The following is a 21768-nucleotide window of genomic DNA, read 5'->3' on the forward strand; positions in this document are numbered from 1 at the left end:
TTCTCTAATGAAATAGGATTCTTTCTTTCTGTCCAGGAAAAAGAATTGTGTGGATCTTTATACAGAGAAATGTGTTATGAATGTAAACATAAACACTATACCAAAGGGACCTATAGAGCAGCAAGTGGAAAGATTTATTCCTATAACATGTTAAAAACTAATCCATCTGAAGGGGATCAAACCAACTGTGAAGAACTGTTTTTACACAAATACAGAAATTCATACATAGCATTGCCTTTGATGCAGCATTCCTTGTCTTAAATTCAGCTTCCCACTCCTCTGCCTCAGTCCCTCCTCTGTTCAAACAGCCAACTTCATGCCAACAGCTTATCTTCCTATTAAAAATGTTCTTAAATACAGTTATCACTTGAAGGCTTTATCTTCTAAGTGGTGGAGTTCCTTGATACATGATCTAATCTCCCAGGCTCACCAAAGATTTTTTGTTAAAATTCATTAATGAACAAATCAATTTCTGGTGCTTTGGATCTATTTTTAAGACCTACTTCCCTCCTGGTTGTTTTTTTATTTTCTAGGGAATGCTAGGAAACATCTCCAAGTGCCACAGGGAAGAAATGATGATGTTCAGGCTTTCAGATTTTGTTATCTTGCGAGTTGTGGTCTCATTTTCAACCCCCTTCTGATGGTCCCTGCACCAAGATTTTAGTTTAATAATTTGAAGGATTATTGGCAGCTGAAATGAGGATTTGTGGATCTTGAGCAAAATACATTATAATCACAACTGTCAGGCTGATTTGGATGCTCAGGCCTCTAAGTCTCCCCAGCAACATTGGAGTACTTTGATGCAGTCACAGCTATGGTTTGTACTTCAGTATTATTTCTGAAGTCATAAAATATTCCACTGCTTCACATTTAAAAAAAATAAACAGCTAAAGAAAAACAAATTAAATAAATAAAAGTCCAAAGCTTTTAAGCTTTTAGCTTATGAAACTAAAAAACAAAAATAAGTTAAAAGGAGTTGAAAGCACTTCCTTTTCCTCACTACACTCAGCTGAATAACAAATAATTAAAAAGGCGGCTAAGTATAAAAGCTGCAATCCAGTCCCAAGGCCATGGCAATCAGCTGGCTCACAAATCCACAGCCTGGGCAGGTTTGGGGTGTTTGTTTTTCACCAGTGTAATGGGAGCTGTGAAGGGACCTCAGAACTCCCCAAAGGGAATGAGAGATCTGCTCTGGGCTTGTCATGTTCAGGAACTGCCTTTAACAGGCAGCAGAAATGCTCATGGACAGAACAAGCAGCTAAAAATGACTTTTAAAAGTCCATTTTCAAGTTCAAACAATACAAAAATGCAACGTGGTGGTGCAGACAGACAGACACAGCATTGCCAGCCGGGTTTTGCACTCTCATGCTCCATCTGCTGGTTCTGCAGCACGATTTAAGACACCAGGCTGCCTCTTCCTTTTGTCCCCCAGCTGTGCAAAAGCCCTGCTCATCTGGATGAACTGCCAAGTGTTAAACGAGAAGTCATGTTCATCTCAACATTTCAGAGTCCACTGGGGAAAAATAAAAGGGTAAAATATTTATGACAAAATGTAAAACAGCTAAACATGTGAGGAAGAGCTCTGTTCCTAAATGTCTTGCAAATGCCTCAGGGTTAAAAACCTTAGCATGGTAAAAATGTAGTGCTCTCTTCCATTTTGCCTCTGCCTGGCTTTTGTACTCTATGTTAAAGCATCCATGAAAGCCAATTAATGTGCATTTTATTCTTTGAAACGTTTAAAATTGGCCACTTCCAGCGTATAGAGTCTCAGCATCTCTTATTATTTGAGTGCTTTTCAATACTTGTGTGTATTAAAACCACGTTTGAAAATGAAAATCATTTATGTTTCAGCTGCCTTTGGAAAAGCAACAACAGAGAAACACAAGCAGGAAGCAACACTTGTCCCAAAGGACAAAGATGGGATCACGACTATGCAAATCCTGAATGGATGCTTTGCAAGGACGGGGCTTTCATTGGTTCCCGGGATGAGTTATGGCACAGAGGAGGCAAAGGCACCACCTCCCTCTGGTCCTCCTGAGCCCCAGCTCAATGGGAGCACATCCACAGCATCCTCCTTGCCCAGCTCCCTCCCCCTGGCTGGGCTTTTCACGCTGGGATAAAGCCACAGCTGGAAGCGATCATCTCGCGCACCCTCGGCAAGCCAACAGAGGCAGTAATAACATGGTAATAAGGGATGAGATTTGATGAAAGATGCCTCTTAACTGAAGACTAAAAGACACCATGCAATTTAAATAAAATTGCTTTTAGCAGGGGGACTGAGTGACAATTGAGGAAAAATGCTTGGCCTGTTTTTGCAAGTGGTGGGGCAGATTTTCAGTGGGTATAAAATGCTGACTTGGGCACAGCAGTGCCAGGTTTGCATGAGCCAAGAAGTCACATTTTTAGGCCCACACTAGAGAAACCCTTAAAATGAGAATGCTGAAATGAAGCTGCACAAGCAAGCAAGGAAGAAGTTATTAACACATCAAATATCTGCTTATGTTGCTTCCCTCCCTGCACAATTTTGTTAAGAGAGCTGAAAAGAGGAATCACACAATTACCCAAAAGCACACAAGTAAACTCAACCACCATTGTGTTGTGCACAAAGAACCCAGCTCCCTGCTTATGCCAGGCTGGCTGGGTAACACATCAGCTCAGGCAATTTTGATTTGGTGTCTCTGGGCACCACTTGTGTCCAGGCTCCAGTCCTGAGAATCTGGAATCATCCATGGGTCACTGTGGCATTCACATTCTCTGGAAAAATCCCTTCGTCCTGAATTTTCCTCCTGAGGAAGGAAAACAATTTTTCTCTCATTTGCCTCCCCTGTGTTGTGCTCACATGTGCAATGTGTTTGGAGATTGTTTACCCACAGGTGATTGTTCCATTGCATTCTGCTGGGAGTTGTTTTCACTCTTTGGCCAATCAGGGCCAAGCTGGGTCAGGACTCTGGAGAGAATCAGGAGGTTTCATTATTATCTTTTTAGCATTCAGTAAGTATACTATACTATATTAAAGAATACAGAAAGGATTCTTGAATATAGTATAGTATCATAAAATAATGAATTAGCCTTCTGAAAACATGGAGTCAGATTCATCATTCCTGCCTTCATTGGGACATTCCCTGCAAATACAATATGGGCCTGTCCTGTCAGTGACTTTGTACAGAGCCTTCATGTGAGCCCAGCACATTCACACAGAATCACTGAGGCTGGAAAAGACCTCCAAGTTCATCAAGTCCAGCCTGTGACCAATCCCCACCCCAGAGCACTGAGTGCAACACCTGGGTGCTCCTTGGACACCTCCAGGACTGGAGACTCCACCACTCCTTGGTCAGCCCCTGACAATGCCTGATCCATCCTTTCCATGAGAAACTCCTCCTGCTGTCCAACCTGCCTGATCCATCCTTTCCAGGAAGAAATTCCTTCTGCTGTCCAAGCTGAACCACCCCTGGCCCACCCTGAGGCCGTTCCCTCTCCTCCTGTCTCTGTCCCCAACCCTCACCTGGCTGTCCCCTCCTGTCAGGAGCTGTGCAGAGCCACAAGGTCCCCCCGATCCCCCTTTTCTCGAGGCTGAGCCCCTTTCCAGCCCCTTCCCTGGACACTCTCAAGCACCTCAAGCTGCAGAAATACACCCTTGAAAAACTGCAGCAAAAATCCAGGTGGTTTGTATTCCCTCCAAATTTGATTCATCCCACTTTTCTCTCGGAAGAGCAGATATTCAGCTGCCTCACCACAAAGTCAAGCTGTGCTTGAGGATTTTCTAAGTCCAACAAAACAGAATGGGGTTTTGTTGGTTTTGTTTTAGGCCTTTTTGTTTTGTTTTCTCCCCTCTCCTTTTCTATTTTTGCCTCTTCAGATTAAGAATAGCTGTTTGGGAGGAAGCCTGGACAGAACTCAGGAGACAAGAAACATCAAAAAGAACAGTGTCCTAAATTCAGCTGGTGTGAAAGCAAGAGCTGGGAAGGTTCCCTGCTTTTGGGAGAAGTTGTGAAATCCCACCATTAGTGAGAACAGTTCTTGGCATAAGAGCCTTATGTCTTTCTGGAAGTTGTCATCTTCCTGACCAGCCTGCCCACTCCAAAAATAATACTAAATACAAACCACATTCTGGAAAAATATGAAATGAAACAGCAACAGGATTCACACACCAGTGTGATGTGCAAATGAATAACTAGACTTACTCCTAATAAAAATAAAAATAAAACATTTCTGGATAACAAACTGCCGTTGCAGATAAAAAAAGTAAATCCCTAGAATTTAAATCCATCGTGAGCAAAATCCCTCCGGAAAAAAAAAAAAAAATCCAGACCAAAGCACTATTGTGGCTGGATTTATATTCAGAACTGTATTTATGCAGACTAAGATAAGGGCAATCAATCCCCAGGCCCCAGGACAAAAAGCTGATCTTCTGCAAGGATCAGGATAAAGAAAATTCCTCACCATATGTCCCATGGTTAAAGGCAATGGGGGGCAGGCTTTGGGAGACTCAGGAGTGTTTGCGGATTGGTCAGTGCTGGAAACAAATATCAGATTTATGGCACACTGATGTGCTCCAGCAGTAAATCCCAGCCTTGCCTCTGCATGCTGCTGCTTTCCCACATGTGGAATTCAGAGCCTGAGCTCTGGATGGATCACAGCCTCACACCAAACCAAGTGTGGGAACCAGGGCACTGGGAATATTTCTGTGTCTGCTCTGGGGTGCCCTGACCCCCAGGGGAGCACTGACTCTGACCCTCATTCATGGAGAAAGTTTCCTAAACTCCAGAATAGACTGGAATCCACAAAAGTGTGCAATAGATTATAGAGAGCAGTGTAGGTGTATCACTTGGTGAGAAATTGAGGTTTTGGGATCTTCAGTATGTTGTGGATGGAAGCAAGATGGAGGGCACAGGGTGTCATCCTGGGCTTCTTCTTCATGCTGCTTCTTCCTCCTTCTCCATGGGTTTGGGTGGCATTTTGTAATTGGGCAGAAAAGTCCCATTGTGGGCTCTGTGGAATCAGTTATTGGGTTAAAAGGGGAAATAATCCAGGTGTCAGTTCTTAATTGGACAGTTTAGCTTTAAAAGACCTTGTACCAAGAGATTGTTGGCCATTTTGTGGTGCTTTTCCAGTGTGCTGAGCCTGGTGTGGACAGCGTGCAAAACTTGAGATAAGACAATAATAAACAAGAACCTGAAGACCAAAAAGATCCAGTGCATCTCTCTTTCCTGACACAAAACCACCCCAGGAAGGTCTCCCCAGACAGGGAAGGGCCCAGCCTGAGGACCAGAACTTGGGGAATCAGCACCAGGTACCTCAACAACCAAGGATCCTGTCAGCTCCATCAGTCTGCCTTTCAGAAGTCCTGCATTCCCCTCAGTCACTCCAAATGCTCCAAAACACTCTGCCCCCCTTTCTCTATTCCATCTCCCCCAGATTCTTCCTGTCCCATACAGGTTGTCACTGTTGTTATATCTCAGGCAACAGAGCTGCTCCTTCTTTCAGTTCTTTTCCAGGAAATAATTGACAGATCCAATCTATCCCTTATTCTCTAAAAGGTGGCTTTCCAGGGCAACCACATTGCCAAAAACAACAGGAAAAAAGTCATAACTTGATCCTGCTGGTTCCTCAAAGAGATGATTTTTGTCTGGGACACCTCTGTGTGTGAAACCAGCAGTAACTTGGAGAGAAACCAGAAATAGATTTGTCATCCAGAAATACATCACCTTCTCCTTTTCCCCCACGTTTTTCACTTATTAATCAAAGGGTAGATGCTGTCTTTCTACTCCAGCAAAAAAAAAAAGTGAGGAAGGGGAAAGAATAAAAGAGAAATCAAGATATATTTATCTATTTCATCAATTTTGCAGGGAAAAATCATGATCTTGCACGCAAAGGGATTTAATCCCTTAGGATGAAGCCTCTATCTTTCAGCAATGCTATCAGGCTGGTTCCAAGCACAAACTGGGGATCAAGGATCAAAATGAAGGAATATTGTATTTCTGTAACTCTTAATCCCTCTGGCTGACATGCCAAGGGCTATTTGAGGTGGAATGAAATCAGAGTTTCAATCATCAAGGTAGGGAATGTCCCTGGAATGGGTTTGGGGATCCAGAGAGGCAAATTCAGCCCTGAGGCTGCCAGAGCTGCAGGAGAGTTGGACACCTCTCCCAGGGATGCCCAGGGTGGGGTTCTTGGGGGGTCTGTGCAGGGCTGGGTGATCCTGTGGGTCTCTTCCAGCTCAGGAATATTCTAGAATTCTACGATAAAATTTTCCTTCACTTGCTATAAAAGCCTCTATTCCCCCCACCCTCTCCATTTAAAGTTACAGGAGACTGAAGCCAAGAGTTAAGATTTCATATTAATAGGGGAAATGAATGTGTCTTTCAGTACAAGGCTTAGAGCAGCTCCAAGTTAACTAAGTCTGTGAATCAGTGATTTTGATAATACCAAAAAATCAGTTGTACAGAACACTCTTTCAAATCCCTTGATATGCTTTATGTGCCATGTTTTGATTTATAGATCTGAGTTTTAATTTTTTTTATTATAAGCTTGAGGAAAAAAATGAAGGCAGCAGTGTAGCAACCTTGAATCATATTTTTCCACATTAACATGTGGAAGTTTCCCATTTAATGGGAGATATCACCTTAAAATTAAAGCAGAAATAAATGTTTTTGAACTCATACTCAGTGCACATTCTTGTGGTTGTTCAGTTCATACATTTCATAACAGTGTGCAAATACTTGCTTTTTTCTAACACCTAAAAACCAGAAATATTTTTATAGATTTGGAACTATTTCCTTAATAAAAAATGGCAAAAGCTGCTTACTACTGGTAAACTTCACTAAATTTAATGGCAACAAAGTCACCTGTTAACAACCACCAAAGGAAAAAGTTTTCCAGCTCCTTGGCAGCACCATATCAAACTCAGAATGTTCAGATCATTTACATTTGTATCAGCCACAGTATCTGGGCTATTTTTAAGGGGAGTATCGAATTCAGCCCCATCATTTAAGACTAACTTTTATTTCCCTAGGCCTACACCAAAAATTGAGTATTGATCTTGACAACTGCTCTTTGTGCAGGAGCTAAATCACCCTGTGGTGATTAAGGCAGCCTCCAGCAGGTTATCTGGAGGGAGGGGCTGCCTGTGAGCCATGGGAATTTTCACATGAGGACAAACTTCCTATGAACACAAGCCTTAAGGAGCCATTGCCATGTGTTTTCTGGCGGGAGATGTTGGAGTTTCTCAGGACTTTTTCTCCCCTCCCATTCCTTACCAAACAATTCTCCTGTCAGACTGAACAGTTTCATTCTTCCAAGCCACGAGGTTGTAAAACTGCCCCCATTCTACAAGTCATTTTATAGCGTGTTGTCATCATCCAAAATTCCAACAACAACATCCAAGTCTCTGCCAAAATGCAGAGAATTATAAAGTCACCAAGGCTGGAAAAGCCCTCTAAGATCAGAATCCATCCATTAGCCCCACATCACCTGTTGTCATCATCCAAAAAGGCAGAGAATTGTAATCACTGAGGCTGGGAAAGCTCCCTTAGATCAGAGCCCAGCCATTAACCCAGCACCACCACGTTCACATCCACACACCTTCTGGGGATGGAGAACTGCCCTGCCCTGTTCCAATGCCTGACAACCCTTTCAGTAAGATTTTTTTTCCTAATATCCAATTAAAACCTCCCCTGACACACCCTGAGGCAGTTTCCTCTCCTCCTGCCACTTGTTCCCTGGCAGCAGGGCCCGATCCCCACCTGGCCACAATCTCTTTTCAGACAGTTTTAGAGAGAGAGAAAGTCCCCCTGGGGCTCCTTCCCTTTAATCTCAACAGCTAATGAAGATCAGATAATGTTTTAATGAAATAAATGTTCAAGACAGCTTTTCAGACAGTATTTTAGACAGGAGTAAGTATTGATCACAAAGAAAGTATTTACTCTGTCCCCTTATTAATATTCATTTAAATATTACTCTTTGGCCTTGTTTTTCATGTGAGTTTGCCCCACTAGAAGCAAACAGTTTTCAGATAAGATTCCCTGCAGGATAATGACCTCAAAGGCAAACTTTTCCCTTTTTTCCATCCACCAGAGCGAAAAACAACTTTCCCCCTATTCTCCCTTTCTGTGGAAACTGAAGAAAGGAAGAAAAAAAAAAAAAAAAGCAAGGAATAGTCAATAAGCACAGGGAAGAAAATAAGCCTCAAGCTTCCCTAAGCACACACTTGTGAACAAAGGCCAAGGAACAAGGATTTTAAGAGCTCTGTTTATCTACAGAGGATGGCTAAAAAGACCCCACACTTAGAGAACCAGTGCTGAATACAAGGCACTATTGGGAACTGTGTTCAAACACTTTATTCTAATCCTGTTATCTCCTCAACCTATTATTTTGGGGATAAGCACTAATGTTTTGTATCTGTCTTTGCTTTAACCAACCTTCAACCCCATGTCTGGTGTTAACCTTAGCCAATCTCTCTCTTTTCCCCATTCCCTGCTGACAACTCTTCCCTCTGACTGACACTTTACTGGGTTATGCCTCAAGGTCATTCCATCCTTTCCTGTCCCAAGCCACAACCTAGAACAGTCCATGGAAAAACAAACTCAAATCCAAAACACAAAACCTGCAAAAAACAAATGAATAATTTGTGCAGGGTTTGCCATATCTTCCGGCAGTTTGCTTTTCCTTGAAGGAGGTAAGCTGGGATTTAATTTTCAGTATTATTTTCTGTAGATCAAATATTAATTAAATCTACTGACAAATATAAATTAAGTAATGCTGTCCTGTAGAACACCGAAAGCATCAACAGTGGGGTAGCATGCCTGGGCACACACTACTGACAGAAATTTAGATATTATCCAGTTTAATAAATCTTCTTTATGCTTATTTAGAGCAGGACCTTCCATAATCATGTTATGGGTTTTATCTAATTTAAAAAAAAAACACAACAAAAGACCAAAACCTTTCAATTCCATATAGACATGTTCCATTCAGTGTGATCAAAATTTGCAACTTATTATTTTGTAAGGGTTGTCCTGATGTTTGAGCTCATGCTGGACCATCCTGGCCATGCTTTTGCTCTGATGCAAAGCTGACAGTCAAGAAACAAAACAGAAAAAGGCAGCTTTGTAAATGAACTTCTGTTGATTCAAGTGGAAGAGAAGCCTGGTTCTTCCCAAATCCTTCTCATTTTCATCTCTAGATAAGAATCTCATTGCAGCTTGTGCTTGAATTGAAGGCCAGCAGTTACTCAGCCTCCTCAGAACAAAAGAAAAATTATAAAAATACAGTCTCTATGTGAAAAGAGCCTGGGCAGAGTATTCAGTCCAAGGGATATTGACTTCCCCTCTCTTAGAAGGTTGCAGCCACCTTCTGTTCATTGTTACACTGATTTCTAGAGATTTAAATAAGTAAATGCTTCTCCAGTACAGGTGATATTCTCTACTCTTACTAGTACTCTTACTTTATTTGTGGCCTTAATAAAGACAGCACAACACCAGACAGTGCAGTAAAACTGGGCTGCTCCAATCACCTGCTGGTTACATACAAAAATGTGTAGGAGTTCGGTACTTCCCTTTTGCTCAGGAAAAAGTGAAGACAAACAATAAAACAACCAAAAAAATTCACGTTAAAAAAAGCAGCCTCACTCACCCCCAACTATTTTAAAACCCCTCAATTTTCCCTGATGTCATTCATTAGGTACTCTCAGGAAAATCAAGGCAGCAGAGCTGTTTTCTCAGTTCAGCACATTTTTGAAAATCTTCACCGTGAAAGTTTTGTGTAATTACCCTCAAAATGGTGTTTTGAAGGAGTTCCACGACGCATGGAAATTGGAATAATGAGTTGCATTTTCTTGTCTATCATTTCAGTTGGCATTTGGTGAAATTGTACATCTTTAGCTATTAAGTTTCTCCCTTCCTCCTGGTCCACGCTTAGACCAAGATCATTACAATTTCTCCTACCCAGTGCCCTAAACAAAACATAAATGCCATCACCATCAATCTCAACAAGGCCTGTATGACAGCTAACATTAACAGAATGACCTTCTCCAGTTAGATTTTCATTAGTAAAATAGGATGGAAAACAGAAAGTGCCTCAGCTTTGCCAATTTGAACAAATTATCCACGTCATCCTTCTCGGAGTCAGTCGATACCTGAACTGGGCAGAAAACTCAGCAATCTGGGACACAGGACAAGGCAATATTGAGCACAAAGCCAACTCTTTTTTTTTTTAACCTTAACTCCTCAATTAAGCCAAACCCAGACTTTTTTACAGGTAGGAAGAGAGGTTTGTAAGTTTGGCTGCTGCAGAGAGTGTGACTGCAAAGTGACAACACATCAACTGCAGAGCAAATCTGAGCACAACACATTTCCATCTGCAAATGCAGTCCCAGGCCAGGCCTGCAGTGACTTCTGGTGAGGTCAGAGAATTTAACCAGACTAGGAAAGGAGAAGAAAGTCAGAAAGTGAGCAGCAGAACATGTGTCAGCTTGCCAAACAGCTCAGGACATCATCCATGTCACCTGAAGCTTTCCACACAGCTGCTGCAAAGCCTTTAATATCTGTGTTCCACCAAAGGACAGGTGCTGGACCAAACACACACCTCCATGTCAGGGCCTTGTGCTCAGATTTATTTATTTTTAACCAAACATTCTCAAAGGGGCACTAAACATTCACTAATTTACTATCTTCATAATAAATGTGCCACCCAAAACACAGCCAGCCTGCCAGGTTTCCTCTCTTGGTAGAGAAAGGGGATATTGCTAGAAATGTTCTTGCCACGAACATTGCACTGTTTAATCCCATCCTAGCATGTTTTTGGGTGCTCTGGATGCCTTCTTCCACTTCAGATTTGCTGTTTTGCTGTTTAATCAGAAAGAGTATCAGGAAACAGAATGTTCTTATAAGGTTTTCATTTCTTAAATCCACATGTTGTAAACCACTAAGTTGCGGGGAGGGAAGGTTTGCAGGAAAAGGAGAGAAGTCTTTTAGTCCCTGTTCTTTGTTCACACCACAGTAAGGACCTTGCAAAAACTACAAAAATGCAAGAAATTGAAGTTGTGTGGTGGAAAAAACCCTGTGAGGCAGAAAAGTGCTTTGCTCATCCCCTTGCCAGGCACAGGGCTTGATTTCCCTTAATGGCTAATGATTAATGTATGACAACAGGATGAATAGCCAATATATCTGAAACATGAGCAACATCATCCGTCAGTTTTTCACAGGAAGTCCAATATGGCTTAGAAAGAAAGATGGACTACTTCTGCCCCTGGATCAGCACTGATCCATTCCAACATGAGCAAGAAAAGAAGGGAGCTGCAAGTGTTCGAACACAGTCCTTTGTCAGAAATGAGAGCAGAAATGGAACACAAAAATGTATTTTAAAAATTTACTATTAAAATTAAATAAACTATTTATAAATTATTAAATTAAATAAATTATAATAATTACAATTATTATTTTTAAAATTTCCTCCTTCACCACAGAGCACTCAAACTGATATCACAGTCAATTTGTTAATATTCACTGCAGATCCGCTATCCAAGAACAATATAAATTTTGTTCTGCACTTAGAGGTGAAAATGTTATCACAGCCTGGTCTTAAGAACAATTTTCTCACTGCAGGACTCATCAGAAAAATAAAGTTCTTTGCCTATTCCAACAGAAAGCAGCCTCACTCTGTGGCAAGAGTTTGTCCGATAAACCACAAGCATGAAACCAACAGCTCTTAAACACCTGCCTGCGGAACAAAACCAAGTATTCCAGGATGGGTCCAAATTCCCAGTATCAGCTCAGAACCCTGCTGAAGCACCTGCACCAGGGCTGTGTGGCAGAGCTCTCTGGCCACAGAGAGCACACACATTTTCCATGGGGAAGGCTGTGAGAAAGCTCAGAGAAAGAATTTAAACAATTCTTATCTCCACTTGCTGCACCTGTTGCCAGGCACATGTGGAACATGTTATGGAGATTTGTTTACCAAAGTGTGGTGGTGTTTTGGTTGGTTGAGCAATGAGGTCAAAGCTGTATCAGACAGGCTGGAAGGGGTTATGGGTTTCTTAAGAATATAGTAATAATATAGTATAGAAGAAAAAAGCAATGGTTCATCCTTCTGCATCTTGTAGTCCACAATTCACTCACATGTTTTCCTATTTTCAAAAGACTTTTTACAACAGCTCTTCCTTCTAATCAGAGAACATGCTCAGGAATTCCTTACCACAACATAGAGCCCATTTTCCTCAAACCTCCTTTCCACAGTAAGATGGCAACACCCTTTCTGCATCCTCTGTAAATACTCCCTTAAAGCAATGGTTCAGCCTTCTGCATCTTGGAGTCCACAATTCACCCACATGTTTTCTTTTTTCAAAAGACTTTCTACAACAGCTCTTCCTCCAATTCAGAAAATGCGCTTGGGAATTCCTACTACAACACAGTGTGCATTTTCCTCAAACTCCTTTCCACAGCAAGATGGCAACACCCTTTCTGCATCGTCTGAAAACAAACCCTTAAAGCAATGGCTCAGCCTTCTGCATCTTAGAACCCACAATTCACCCACATGATTACCCATTTTCAAAAGACTCCCTATATATCCACATTGATGCCATTTGCAGTATCACCAATGGCGGGCTCAGCCATTGCACCCTCATTTCCCCTGCGTGCACAACCACAGGCATTTCTCCCCACATCTCCAACAAAAGGAGGCTAATTACACCTTGCATTGACAGGGCACCCATTAGGGAGTGGCAGCAGCAGAGCCCTCACCTGCACACTTGGTCCTGGTGGTCAGGGGGGGCCCGGGTGGTCCCGTGCCCCCTTCCCCGGGGCGCGTCAGCAGCACGCGGATCTCGTACTCCACGTCGGGGTCCAGGTGCCACAGCTTGTAGTTGGGGGAGTCCACGATGTGTGTCTCCGCCCAGTTGCCCGTGGTGGTCCTGTACTCCACCTCCTTGAGGATGATGGGCCCGTCCCCGATGATGGAGTTGGCGTTGGGTTTGATCCACAGGTATGTGGCCCCCACGGCCAGCAGCTCCGGGGGCGCGATCGGGGTGGGAGGCTCTGGGGACAGGAACAAACCACAAGGAGTCAGAAAATGTCCAAATTCCCATCCCAACAACCTTCTGTAACCTCTCATTTACCAAATATTTCATAAGAATTTAATCTGTTACTGGAAAGAATTGGGCTTGTGTCATTGTCATATTTTCTGAAAAATCCCTTTGCCCAGGATTTTTCTCCTGGGAAGCTGAGAAGCCTCAAAGAAAAAAGAAAACAGTAATTATCTGATTTGCTTCTCCTGTGTTTTGCTGCTTTGGAATGTGTTTGGACATTGTTTACCAACAGATGATTGTTTCACTGGTTTCTGCTGTGAAATGGTTTGACTTAATGACCAATCATGGTCAAGCTGTGTCAGACTGTCGAGGAGAAAGCCACAAGTTTTCTTTATTATCTTTTAGCCTTCTGTCGGTATCCTTTCTCTATTATTTAGTATAGTTTAGTAAAGCATTCTTTAATATAATACAGATCATAAAATAATAAATTAGCCTTCTAAGAACATGGAGTCAGATTCATCATTTACTCCCTACAACAGAGGTCTCACAAAATACCACAAGCTTGGGGTTTTTTGTGCTTAAATTTCAGCCCCCTTGCACTGGGGGTTGTGTTACCAATTAAGAAACACCTGTGAAAATACAGGAACCACAAAACAGCTTTCTGGTTTAAAAGTGCTTTCATAAACCTCATAAACATTTATAAACCTCATCATGAGGTTTATACTTGCTCCCTCTTTTAAGCATGTGAATAACATCACTCAACATCTTGGAGAGTGAGGGAAAGAAACCCTAAATATAGACAACTGAGTACCCTTAGCACAACCCATGAATCAAAGTGTTCCAGCACAGCCCTTGCTCTGCCCTGTGCCCTGACACAGCAGAATATTCCAGTCACTGATCGTGGTGCTGTGGTTCACCCAAATTCTAATGCTTAACTTGACACAATTAGCAACAAGAGGAAAACTGAAATCACATGTTCATTTTCTGATCTTCATCCCCCAAAAATAGAGAAGAACAAGAGGATGTTGATTTTCTAATCAAAGCGCTGGCTGAGACAATATTAGCAAATTTAAACACCAGTGATCTTCCCATGCCCAGCAGCCAGGATGCTGTTGGATCTGGCTCTGAGTGGGGCTCTTGGCAGCTCAGAATAAAGAAAACTCCAAGGCAACAGTGAATCAACACCTCCTGTGGTGTTTGATTGCAAAGTTTGCTCAACTGCCTGGGCAAAGGTACTCAAGAAAGCCTGCATGACACCTGAAGAGTGCCTGGGTGTTTGAGAAGCAGTGTAAGGAGGCAGGGACCAGCTACTGAGTACCACCTCTGTGAGAAAAAGCAAAGCAAGCTGATAAAAGACATCTCAGCAGCTCCCTTTGATGGAAGCTACCAAGAAAAAAGAAAGAAAAAAAGCTACAGAGCTCTGGCTGCCTGCCTGATTTTTATTATTCTTTTTCCCCTCTCTGTCAGTGTAAATAACACTTTCATTCTGGAAACCACATGAATAGCATACACCTTGTGGCTTTGAAAACCTGAGCTGAACTCTGCAAGATTCTGAGCAATTTCCTAACCTTGCCTAGCCTTCCCTCTGCCACACTCTAATGTGGTCTGCCTTCAGCCAAAGGACACAAACTCTATTCTCTTGTGAAAATCAGGTGACAAAAAGGAATATTTTTATCAACAGGGGCTTAAAACACCGGCACAGGGTGCCCAGAGCAGAGCCCTGGCAGTGCCCAAGGCCAGGCTGGACAGGGCTTGGGGCACCCTGGGATGGTGGAAGGTGTCCCTGCCACGGCAGGGGTGGAATGAGATGAGCTTTAATGTCCCTTCCATCCCAAACCATCCTGTGATCTCTGTCGCAGAAAAACAAACACATAAATGTTACAACACAAGAAATTTGGAGTTCAGTGGGAGTCATTCTGAACCCTTCTCTCCTAAAGGTGATTCCTCAAAGAGTTCGAGAACTGGAAGAATCCAGGACCCAAGGAGAAGGGGAAGAAAGGACTTTGAGCACCACATGATGGGAGGAAGATTGGATTTTCCCCTCAGGATAATTCTTGCAGGTTAAAATCTGCTCAGTGAAGAGAAAGAAACTGTTGCACAAAAGGATCAACTGAAATTATGCTTGATTTCATTTCCTTTAACTGTTTACAACAAATCATTCCATCTCCTTGAGACTGGCTGCAGGAGCTGTGTGTTGTACCTCTGGAGAAAAAACAATCTGAATTGTAATTGCAGCAAGTATCCAACATGAGCAAAAATCAGTGATGCCAGATATGTTTTCTGTGGAATGGCTGTTTCTGTTTTAATTCTGCACTATTCCATTACTCCTGCCAGAATCTTTTTCTGATATGAAATGCCAAGCTGATTATGTTTTGACTTACAAAGTTATTTCTCCAGGAAAATGGTTTTCAAGAAACATGTGTGGATACATTTTCATTAAAAATCAAATTAATATAGATCACAAGCAGTTTATTACTTGTTTCTTGGTGCAAGGCAATTAAAAGAGAGATTTGGTTCTTTTTTATTCCCAATGCAAAAGCTACATCTTACAAGTCACATCATAACTGAACACAAGACAAATGAAATATTAAACTCCATTCTCCTGGGCTGCAGATTTCAATAGCAACATGATACAGGTTACTTTGGGATTTCATGGCAACTTAGAAGAGATTTATGGGATTGAGCTTAATTAATAGAGCAGTTTATCCTACTAGGCAGACATGAAGATCTCATGTAGTGAGTTCAGTAACCACGGTTGCCAAACTGATTTAAATTATGATGTCACCCAGCACACCCATCTTCCCTACTTCTGTCCCAATGCAAATCATCCCCACCAAGAAAAAAGAAAAAAAAGTGATAGTGGTGTCCCTTCTTTCCCCCATTTCTTTTCCCCTTTCTCTACCACTGAAAAAACAGGTGCTGTAAAACATAATAAAAGTAGAAATTTCAACTGTTGCTCCTGCTTTCTGAATTTAGAGAACTAAAATAAGCAGCTGTTCCAGTAGTTTTTTAAAGAATCAGTCCCACCTCACTGAAAATAATTAATTATTTCCTACTAGCACCAACTGGAGCAAAAGCTTTTACTTTTTTAATATCACTCTGTGCCAAATTACTGCAAGTGATCTAAACAAGTTCCCCATTATTTAGCAAAACTGGCACATAAATGAGAACATTTTTTTCTCTCTGTTACAAAACCCACTTGCCAGTTACAGATGACCAGCCTGATGTTATGAGCTCACTATTTTAATTAAAATCTCTGTTTGACCTTGATTAAACAAACATGCTGACAGATTGGCCTTGTACACATGTAATTGTGAACAACCATATTTTAAGCCCCATTTCATCCCAACACTGTTTTATATCTCAAGCTTTGCCTGGCCTGGTGCTCCCTTCCAGCCACTCTCCAGACAGAGAGGAGGAAACCAACAACCAGCACATCTGGAACTGGATTGCTGCTCCTGGGATACCCAACTGAACCCCAGAGTTGGGAATGGCATGGAAAAATTGGTTTATGGGTGCTCATTAAAAAAACAAACAAGCAAAAAGCCCCCAAACAAACAAACTCTCAAAAAAAACACAACCAAAAAACAAACCACAACCCCAAAAAGCCACCCAAAAAAAAGCCACTGCAGCTCAGGCTCAAAAAAAAAAAAGGGGGGAAGTTTTTTTTGACCATGGGCATATTTTATTGAAACTAAAACCAATTCCAGTTGTGCAGACACAAAGGGAATTGGGATGTGCCTTTCTCCTCCTGTTAGAACAGAAAATACAGCTCCTGTCTGCAGCTCAGAAGGCTGAACACTGTTAGAGCTTGTTAAAATGAGATGAATTTTAGTAATGCAAAGAGTATGAGAAAACAAAATTAAATAAAGGACCAGAACAGACCAAACAGAATCACCAAGGATCTCAAGCCCCACAAGGATCAAGTCCAAATCTGTTCCTTGCAGGACCACCTAAAATTCCATTATCCCTAGTGACAGGACAAGGGGTGATGGCCTTAAACTGACAGAGGACAGGGATAGATTGGATATGAGAAATTCCTCCCTGTGAGGGTGGGCAGCCCTGGCACAGGGTGCCCAGAGCAGCTGTGGCTGCCCCTGGATCCCTGGCAGTGCCCAAGGCCAGGCTGGACAGGACCCTGGGACAGTGGGAGGTGTCCCTGCCATGGCAGGGGATGGAATGAGATGAATTTTAAGGTCTCTTCCAACCCAAACCATTCTGGGATTCTACAGTGACAAAGGGCATCACCCAGACACCTCCTCAACTCTTACACTTGTAGTTCCAATAACACACTACTTTCCAACTGCTGTGGAATAAAACTATTTTACTCTTTGGCAAATATCCCGGAGTGTTTCTACTCTACTACTGGAATATTTCTCTACTTGGCTTTCTAAGCAAGGCAATTCTAAGCAATTTCTACATGATGGAAGAATAACTGGCTCCATGAATGCTTAAGATACCACTGGGAAGACTGATAAACTAGAGAAAAATTCTCAACAACTATTACCACTTTCTCCTGTGAAATAATCCATAAAGAAAGACATTACAGAAAGTGCAATCTTAAAACAGCTGGAGACACCTCCTAAACTATGAATTTTATATGATTTTTTTTAATTTCTCCCTTTTTCATAACAAAACCATCTGATAAACTGTACAGATAAGGTGACCATAAACTCTCATTGGCATGGGATGGGCTGTGGCTGTTTTAGACAAAAAGAACTCTTAATGTCACAAAACTCTGGTGTATCAGCAAGTGCAGCAATTCCATGTTTTGCTTTCTCACATGCACAGGCTCTAAAAATAAGATCAGAAGAGACACAGAGGTTCTTATTCTTTGAGGGTTGAAAAGGTGAGGATGGGAGCTGCTGCTCAAAGACCTTTCCCTGACAAGCAGGATTTGTGTTTTCCAACATGATCCTGATCATGCCCCTACTCATGGGAATTATAAAAGCTTTTCTCACCACATCCTAAACAAGCAGCTGTGGAGTGTGCTTGTCAAAATGATCAGGATGGGACTGAAAGGCAAGGAAACCCAATTTTAAGCTTCTCAAAATTATTTTAAGCAGAAAACACAGAACAAAAAGTATATATATAGTTTTCTACACAATAGCCAGAGTGTCTGAGCAGCATCCACAGGCACCTTTTCTAGTTTTATACAATAACAATGAGTCTTCAGAGCTCTGAGTGTCAATATTTATACTGGCATTGTTTTTTCCCACTCTTCATAAATGCAGCAGGTAAATTTAGTTTTCTAGTGATGGTCCAAACTTCCAGTTCCATTTATTACACAAAAAGGCAGCTGGATTTTACAATACTTAGCCTGAGAAGATTTCATTGTGCTGACACTGCACTAATAGATTTTGTCTAAGAGAGAAATTCAGATGTGTCTCTCAGTACTGTGACAGGCTGACAGCAGTGGCACATGTCAAGTGCTACAGGAGTGTGCCAGCAGCAGCAATAAATGATTCATTAATTCACCTGGACAGGTGAATTAATTGCACCAGGGAATGATGTGGTCAGTCTGAGCCCCAGGAAAAGTGACCAGAACTAATTCTGAATATTTAATTAAAGCAAAAAATGCAGAAAAGTGAGAGAAGAGACAGATTTAGGATTTCTACAGCCTATAGACCAAGGGGCAATGGTTTCAGAGGTTTATAAATTTCAGAGGTGCAAAGCATTTACTGTTTGAGTTTGTACTCAAACCACCCAGAGCATTCCCAGCAGGCAAACATCACCTTTGCACCTTCTCCTCTGTGAGTATTCCTGTTCTGTGGGATGGAGCTCTGTTCTTTGGATCCTGTCACAAACCCCATGTCACTGCTCTCCATCTGGTGCTTCTTCCCAACACAGGATTTACTAACACAGCCATAAGTGCCTTTAGTGCTCTGCGATATAAAATACTCATTTGCCACAATAATGTGCTTTTTTCCTTTTTCTTTTCCCTCAAGAGCTGCTGCTTCTGTCTGCAGGGGAAGCACACATTTAACGTACAAAAAGCAAAGGAGAAAGTAAAAATGAGCCAGAAAATGTGAAATAACTGAGCTAAGTGGCCAGAGAATCAGCACAACAGCAATGAAAAGAGGAGCAGAACCCAGGGGACAGCAATCAATGACACCAAAGAAAGCCAGTGGAGCAAGAAACTCAATATTTGGCAGGATGCTTGTCTTCTATCATCTCCTCAAAACCCCAAACTCAAAAACTACAGGCTATTCCTTCAACATCTCCCAGCAGCACAGGTCCAGTACACAGATATGAAGGGAGAACTTGATCCATCAGCCTGATGAAAACAGAGAAAACATTCTCTCTGTATTGTCCCCTCAAGAAGAGGAGGAAATGCCCCGTGGTGACTTGAACATTTGCTCCAAACTGAGCAACTGGGCTGTCAAGGATTAAAGAGAACACAAAAACCTTTACAGGAGCTGCTGCAAAGCAGGAGAAAAACCTCTTAACCCTTTCCTGAATGTCACTATAGCACATAAAACAACACAACATGGACTCACTGCTCTTTCCAAGGTAAAAAAAGGGAAGTTTATTTTCTGACTCCAACATTTATAGATTTCCAAAGGTGACAGTGGATTGGAGAGTGACAGTGCCACCTCTCTAATAGCACTGAACAAACCAACAGTCCATCAAATTTCTCCTCCTCCATAAAAGAATGCAAAACAATGAGTTATTTACATAAAATGTGTGAGAAAGTTTGCTACAAAAATGCAAACATCAGAAGGCTTAGAAAATCTTAAAAAAATCAAGAAAACACCTGAAAGTACTGCAGTCTGGAACAAACCCTGCTTGAAGAAGGTCCATCAGTATCAGTGTCATCTTATCAAACATTTACAGAGCCACCCTGAGTGCACAAAGAGCTGGTGCAAACCCAGGGCCTCCTGCCAGCCCTTCCAATGGTGTGAGAGACTAAAGGAGAGGGGCACCAGATCCTGAGTGGGAATTACAGCGGCGTGCTAATTCATTAGCATTTCACACTATTTGTGCCTCAGAAGCTTAGCCTGAATCCCACCAGAGCCTCAGAGGATGCTTTCATTCTCTAATAAAGAAAATAGCATCGGATTAGTTGAACAGTATCTCATTTCCCAGTGTAAATTAAGTGAATTAGGTGGAAGAGTCTGTGCTCTAATTGTAAAGCTCATTACAAGGACTCACATAGATTAGACCTGAATGCTTCTCTTTGAGTCATCATTTGCACTGTAACAGAGTTAAAATGTGCCTATAGACTCTCACTATTGATGTGTAGGAATGTCCAGTTTTGCAGCAAAACATTCCCAAGCCTTGTACAGGGTGAGGCCAGCAGGCAGCCTTTGGATGGGAGTGCTGCCCTGGAGGCAATCTCCAGGAATGACAGGATCCCCAGGGCTGGAATCGTGCACAATTCACTCTCAGTCTTAGAGCACATGTAATTTTCTGAGCTTGTCAACTGCAAAACAGCTACAAAAGCTCATCATGGAGAAGAGCAGTGCTGTGCTTGCTGGTTCAGGGATGCCACTCTCTTTACAGGGATCTTTCATGGATCACAAGAGTCCCAACACAAGGACTTCTGGCCATCCAGGAGATGATTACAATCACCTTGACTTTCATTATGTAGTTTCTCCATGTTCCAGCCTGCACTAATTATCTCAGGTTCCCTTAATTGTCGATGGAGAGAATGGGCTCACCTTAAGGCATATTATAAGACAGATAAAATTAATTGCTCCCTGATCCCCCCATCTTTTGAGTTGCATTAAAATAGAGGTGAGATGTATTTTACCTCCTTACTCTTTATTTTCTCAGCTCATGGCCCTCAGTGTGAAACACAGAGAGGTGCTGGATCAGTCTGTTCAGGGGAAAGCCAAGAAATAACACTGAGCACCTCTAAGCCCCTTGAATCCTCTCTGAAAGCCCTCACTGAGGGCAGAACTCAGGTACTGCAGTATAAACCCATCCCATGAAGATAAATGATGATGCCTTTCTCTGGGAAAGGTGAGCACAGCTCACTTTCCTTTTATCCACACAGAGCATGTGACAGTGATGACAGCATCACTCTTTGATTTAATCATTCAGTGCTCAAAGTGCCTGCTGGGGAAAGGATTTCATTCTCTTACTAAGACTGTTCTGAGAATGGAGCATCTTAGTCCCATCTGCTGAGATTGTGTCACACACAGAAAAATGGTTCAGGTTTCATTTGACCAAAATACCAGTAAAAATAAAGAGACCATGACTTTCTCTGTGCAGCATCTGACTGCTCCATTTTGCTCCACAAGGAGCATGCCCAGCATGCTTGAACCAAATCCTGTTCTCCAGACTTATCTTTGATGTATTTTCCTTACACAACAATTAATAATTTTTAATTTTTGCTGCTTCCCTCATGTCTTGGAGTTGATGACAGGCTCATGAACTAAGTGTGGACTAAGGTTTTATATTAATCTGGAAATGACCCATGAAGAAATACAAGCTAGGCTTTAACATATCTGAACATATCTTTACTATATATGAACATATCTGAATACATTAATTACAAAAGTATGAGAATGAAGCATCATCTCTTTTAAAAATAGAGATGAAGTAAAAATAGAGATGAAGTATAGTAACTTTGCAGAAACTCTGGTCAAAACACTGGTTCCTCCACTAGAAATTGCTGCACCTGGACCAACAATCATTCCAGCTGCAGGTTACTCATGAACCTGTGTCTGAGTTTTCTCTCCCCCAGGTGAGAAATCCCAGGGCATTACAATCTCTGCTGGTTTCCAGCTCACTCTGCTGCC

General features: G+C 42.0%; 1 protein-coding gene across 5 annotated transcripts in view; it reads right to left on the reverse strand.

The window, feature by feature from the left end:
* PTPRT (protein tyrosine phosphatase receptor type T) overlaps positions 1-21768 on the reverse strand; it is a 482418-nt gene that overhangs the window by 231964 nt on the left and 228686 nt on the right. For all 5 annotated transcript variants that reach the window (XM_064730049.1, XM_064730046.1, XM_064730048.1 and 2 more), the window contains exon 7: positions 12735-13028. In XM_064730049.1, coding sequence (XP_064586119.1) covers positions 12735-13028 — 294 coding nt within the window. The remainder of the gene's footprint in view (positions 1-12734; positions 13029-21768) is intronic.

This window comes from Zonotrichia leucophrys, chromosome 20 (assembly GCF_028769735.1).
Source record: "Zonotrichia leucophrys gambelii isolate GWCS_2022_RI chromosome 20, RI_Zleu_2.0, whole genome shotgun sequence".
NCBI lineage: Eukaryota > Metazoa > Chordata > Aves > Passeriformes > Passerellidae > Zonotrichia > Zonotrichia leucophrys.